At 45.3% G+C, this 5330-nt stretch overlaps 1 protein-coding gene across 1 annotated transcript; it reads right to left on the bottom strand.

Moving 5' to 3' along the window:
* Positions 1-2432: 2432 nt before the first annotated feature.
* On the bottom strand, positions 2433-3886 carry Lage3 (L antigen family member 3). The gene is made up of 3 exons (XM_021153859.2): positions 3593-3886; positions 3133-3261; positions 2433-2769 (listed from the first exon to the last, which is right to left on the bottom strand). The coding sequence occupies exons 1-3, from the start codon at positions 3793-3795 to the stop codon at positions 2655-2657; spliced, it is 447 nt and encodes a 148-aa protein (XP_021009518.1). The 5' UTR covers positions 3796-3886; the 3' UTR covers positions 2433-2654.
* Positions 3887-5330: the final 1444 nt, after the last annotated feature.

The following is a 5330-nucleotide window of genomic DNA, read 5'->3' on the forward strand; positions in this document are numbered from 1 at the left end:
GGCGGATTTCTGAGTTCGAGGCCAGCCTGGTCTACAAAGTGAGTGCCAGGACAGCCAGGGCTACACAGAGAAACCCTGTCTCGAAAAAAAACCAAAAAAAAAAAAAAAAACCAAAAAAAAAAATTAATGTTGGGAAAAAAGGAGGGCTGAAAGTATGGCTTAGTGCTTAAGAGCAACTGTTCCTCTTGCAGAGGACCCTAGTTCAATTCCTAACACCCATGCATTGACTCACACCCAAGGAAAGAGACTAAGGCCTGGGAAAAGAATCTGCTCCTGTGACAACTCTCCTTGGCCCTGAAAGCAAGACTAGTAGCTGCCTTCTCTTTTGGATGGCTGTAGGAAGGGTCAGAAAGGTCATGCCTCAGTAATGAGAAAAGCCTACTTCTATACACAGCTGCTCTGCTCCATGCAGCATTGCCTCAAAGTAACATACAAAGGTTCACAGACCCTCCAAGGGATATAAAGAAGCAGGAAAACTCAACTCAGATGAAAGGAAAAACATATTAGTAGAAAGGAAAAGGTACAATGGCTTTTATTCGGAGAAACATAACCTATACAGAAAATCTGATGGCATCTACAAATAAACCACTGGACTGAGGGTAGCCAAGTTGTAGGACATGTTTTATGGGGATCTGATGTCTAACTTAGATGCCAGTTGTCAGACACTTTTCCTTACAAGGTGGAGAAGCTACCTAAGCTCTATCTCTGGGTTATCTGTTCTTACATAAACAACGTGTTTTGGGAGGGGTTGTACTGGCATTTGGTTTAGGAGGGGAAATACTAGCAGCGCTAAGAATTTGAGAAAACAGTATCTGGTGGGTAGACTTACTTTCAGGAGTACATTTACTAGGGTATGCCAAGAACATTCAAAGAAATCTTACTAAGAGCTCATAAACTCATCAAGAATAATCATTTGTTCAAACATTTATTTACAAGAATCATATCCAAATTATTTCTCAGGAAACAAGGTAGGAGAAGAACAAGCTGGGATATATGAGACTCTTAAAAAAATAAAAGAAAAATTGGAAGAATGAAATGATTTTTTTGAGACAGGGTTTCTCTGTGTAGCCCTGCCTGTCCTGGAACTCACTCTGTAGACCAGGGTGGCCTTAAACTCAGAAATCCACCTGCCTCTGCCTCCCAAGTGCTGGGATTAAAGGCATGCACCACCACTGCCCGGCTGAATGAAATGATTTTTAAGTATGCAACAATTACATTAACTTGCACCACACATATGCCTATTTCAGTGTTTAACAATTATTTTTATGCACAAGTCGGGGTTGCTGGTGAAGGCCCGAGGTCCCGCAGCATCTGAAGGGAGAGATGAGGATAAGAATCTGAAGAGTTTGAGGCCAGCCGAGGCCATGAGACCCTTTCTCAAAAAACAAAACCAACTTGGCTACAAAGAAGGAAAATGCACTTTAGGTGAAAAAAAATCTTAAGAAGATTTATAATGCTAAACTTAAAATTTTTATTTATTTGGTGTTTGTAGTATGCATATGTGCAAGCACTCTCTAAGGTCAGAGGACAACTTGTAGGAGTTGGTTTTTTCCTATCACTTTGTAGGATTCAAACCACCATAGCGCATGGAATTTTAATTTTCCTCTATTTCTGAAATTATCCTCATTCACTTTCTTCTAATATATTTTTCCAGTACTGGGAATTGAACAAAGACCTCATACATTTTAAATGAATACTCTTTTGTATAGCTCCGGCTGTCCTGGAACTCACTTTGTAGACCAGGCTGGCCTCGAAATCAGAAAGGCATGGGCCACGACGCCTGGCTTAAATGTATACTCCTGCCTTGTATTAGCAAACACTTGAGCCGGGCAGTGGTGGTGCCCGCCTTTAATCCCAGCACTTGGGAGGCAGAGGCAAGTGGATTTCTGAGTTTGAGGCCAGCCTGGTCTACAGAGTGAGTTCCAGGACAGACAGGACTACACGAGAAACTCTGTCTTAAAAAAAAAGAAAAAGGGCTGGCGAGATGGCTCAGCTGTTAAGAGAACTGACTACTCTTCCAAAGGTCCTGAGTTCAAATCCCAGAAACCACATGGTGGCTCACAACCACTTGTAATGAGATCGGATGCCCTCTTCTGGTGTGCCTGAAGACAGCTAAAGTGTACCTATGTATAATAATAAATAAATCTTCGGGCCGGAGTGAGCAGGGACTGAGAGAACAGAGTTGACCGGAGCAAGCTGGCTGACTGTAGCGAATGGGGTTGACCGGAGCAAGCAGAGGTCCTAAATACAATTCCCAACAACCACATGACGACTCAAAACCATCTGTACAGCTGTACTCATATGCATAAAAATGAATAAATAAATCTTTTTTAAAAAAGAAAAGAAAACAAACAAACAAACAAAAGGAACCACCTGAATTCCAGAGCCCCTCCTCCAACACAAAATAAAAACCAAAATTTAGAGGCTGAAAATAAGCTCAAATGCAGATTAGCAACATAGCTTTATTTTCTTCAGCAACAAACATTGAAACACCAGACCAAATGGCTCCTAAGTACCTGAGGAGCAAATCAGGAAAACAATTTTAGGCCCCACATTCATGTAGTAGTTACTATTTCTAGAATCTTTTCCCTAGGGAAAATTGTATTGCTTAGGAGGAGACGGAGATTAAGTCAGACATGGGTCCCCAGCCAGGCTTAACAGGAAACTGGGGGCCCAAAGAGCTGTATGGTGTTCACCACTAGGGAAAGCTGGTCAAGAAAGTTGATGATGGAAATTCGGAGGAGGCGAGAATCTTCTGCGATCCAGCGTCTAAGAGTGAGGAAAAGAACATCAAATTCAAACTGGTAGTTTCTACCCTTATTTTTTTCCTTTTATTTTTTGGAAATAGATAGAAAATCTCTCCCTATGTAGCCATGGTTGGCTTAAGGGCTTGCTATGTAGACCTGGCTGGCCTGGAACTCACAGTAATCAGACCATCTGCCTTTCTCCTGACTCCTACCCTTTCTTCATCTCCTCTCAGGCATCCACTGTACTGCAGGTAGAGACTGGTCCAGTGCATCATGCCTCTCCTTAAAAATCACTCTAGTGTAATGATGTCTCTGAGGAAGTGCAGCCTGGGGTGGAGAATGGCCCAGACACCTACCCAGCATGCTAGACTCTTTCAACACTTACACCTCCAGCATGCAGCCGCTCACTTTAAGCTCCTTCCCTACCAGTCCTCGGTGTGGTTCGACATCTGGAACTAGGGACCCACAGGCGATTTCTGCCTCCAAAGAGGTCGGGAAAGGCACGAAGAGGGCGCTGGTAGAGACTCAGGAAAGGCACCATCTTGAATCAACTTTGCCTCCTTACCCCTCTAAAATCATCGCATCTGGTCTAAGCTCCCCAGGCTATATCTTCCACATTGCTTGGGCCATTCCTGCTCATTTCCCTCCACCCTGCTGTCCCTCCTCTGTTCTCAAGGAACTTCTCATGCCCAGACTATCCGTGGTTAACATACCCCAATCAGCGGGTCCCTCTGCTTCCCTCCTCCCTGCTCTTTTTTTCTTTTCTTTTTTTTTTAACCCTCCTCCAGACTACCCACTTCCCTGTTTCAAGCATCCCGCAGATTTGTCCATGTCCGGTAGGATACAATCTGTGAAGTCGGATTCCAGGCCTTTGGCTTAAAGGCACTGTGCTTTTGCTGGAATTTCGGGAGGCTTCCAGTGCTCTTGTAACAGGGTGAGCTCCACAGGGAATAACTGCCTTTGTGCCTGCATTACCAGGACAGCAGCGGCTAGTCTGACCATCGGCGCCATCTGCAGTGTGGCTTAAACCTGTGTGTGCTGTCTGCATGTCTGCTGCTGTTCCTCCTTTTAAACCACCTTCGCGTTACCAGCCCGCCGCCTCTGCCATTGCTGCGGCCCAGAACCCGCCTTATCCTCCGGAAGCTCCGCCCCTCGCACAGGCTGCCATTCCACACGCGCCTGCGCGAACAGGGAAGGTGGGGGGCCGGGGAGGGGCGGGGGCGGGGCTGGGCGGAGCGGCTCGGGCGGGGAGGAGGGGGGGGGGGACAGGAGGACTCTCCAGGGATCTATAGGTTGATCTGGTCAGCTTCTGCCTCCAAAGTACATCACCATGCCAAGTTGTCCCTACAGTTTCCTAAAAGGGACCTAAGGTGATATTTTCAAAAAAACAAAACCATAACAAAAACCAAAACACTATCAAACCAAAAAACTGTCAAGTGGCCTGGTGTGGTGATGCCTGCTGAAATCTTAGCATTTAGGACCATGGTTCTCAATCTGTGGGTTGACCCAAGTTGGGGTCACATATCAGATATCCTGCATATCAGATATTTACATTACAACTCATAACAGTAACAAAATTACAGTTATGAAGTAGCAATGAAAATAATTTTATGGTTGGGGTCACCATAACATGAGGAACATATTAAAGGGTTGCAGCATTAGGAAGGTTGAGAAGCACTAATTTAGGAGGTGGGAGTAGTTCTTTGCTTAAGTTGGAGGTCAGCCTGATCTACATAACCACTTCCAGGCTATCCAGACTTACATATTTATATCATCTCAAAAGCAGTCACAAAACAGAAAACCCCATCAACAAACAAATGAAGTGAAATGAGATTTTGAGGATCAGCAAGCAAGAGGTTTCCCTTTAAAATAGGTTGTACACTTGCACTTTTGTCTCCTTTCAGTCAGTCCCCAGCAAGATCCATAATCTGCCTGAATATGCTTTAAAAAAAAGATTGACAAGCCGGGCGTGGTGGCACAGGGCTTTAATCCTAGCACTCCAGAGGCAGAGGCAGGCAGATTTCTGAGTTCGAGTCCAGCCTGGTCTAGAAAGTGAGTTCCAGGACAGCCAGGGTTACACAGAGAAACCCTGTCTCAAAAACAAAACAAAACAAAAAACCAACCAAACAAAAGATTTATTTTATTTTTCCAGGTAAGTTCTCTTAGCCAAGGTTACACTCCTTTAATCCTGGCACTTTGGAGGCAGAGCAGGTGGCTGTGAAGTTGAAGTCAACCTGGTCTTCAATGCCGGGCATGGTGGCGCACGCCTTTAATCCCAGCACTGGGGAGGCAGAGGCAGGCGGATTTCTGAGTCCCAGGCCAGCCTGGTCTACAAAGTGAGTTCCAGGACAGCCAAGGCTCCACAGAGAAACCCTGTCTGGAAAAACAAAAACAAAACAACCTGGTCTTCATAGTGAGTTCTAGGACAGCTATATAGTGAGACCCTGTTGAGGGTGGTGGTAGAGGGATCGGGAAAGGAAGGAGAGAGGGGGGACAGAGAGGACAGAGAGGAGAAAGAGGAGAGAGAGAGACTCTATGTAGGTCTGGCTGTCCTGGAAGTTGTTCTGTAGACCACACTGGCCT

The sequence above is a fragment of the Mus caroli genome, chromosome X (genome assembly GCF_900094665.2).
Source record: "Mus caroli chromosome X, CAROLI_EIJ_v1.1, whole genome shotgun sequence".
In the NCBI taxonomy this organism is placed as follows: Eukaryota; Metazoa; Chordata; class Mammalia; order Rodentia; family Muridae; genus Mus; species Mus caroli.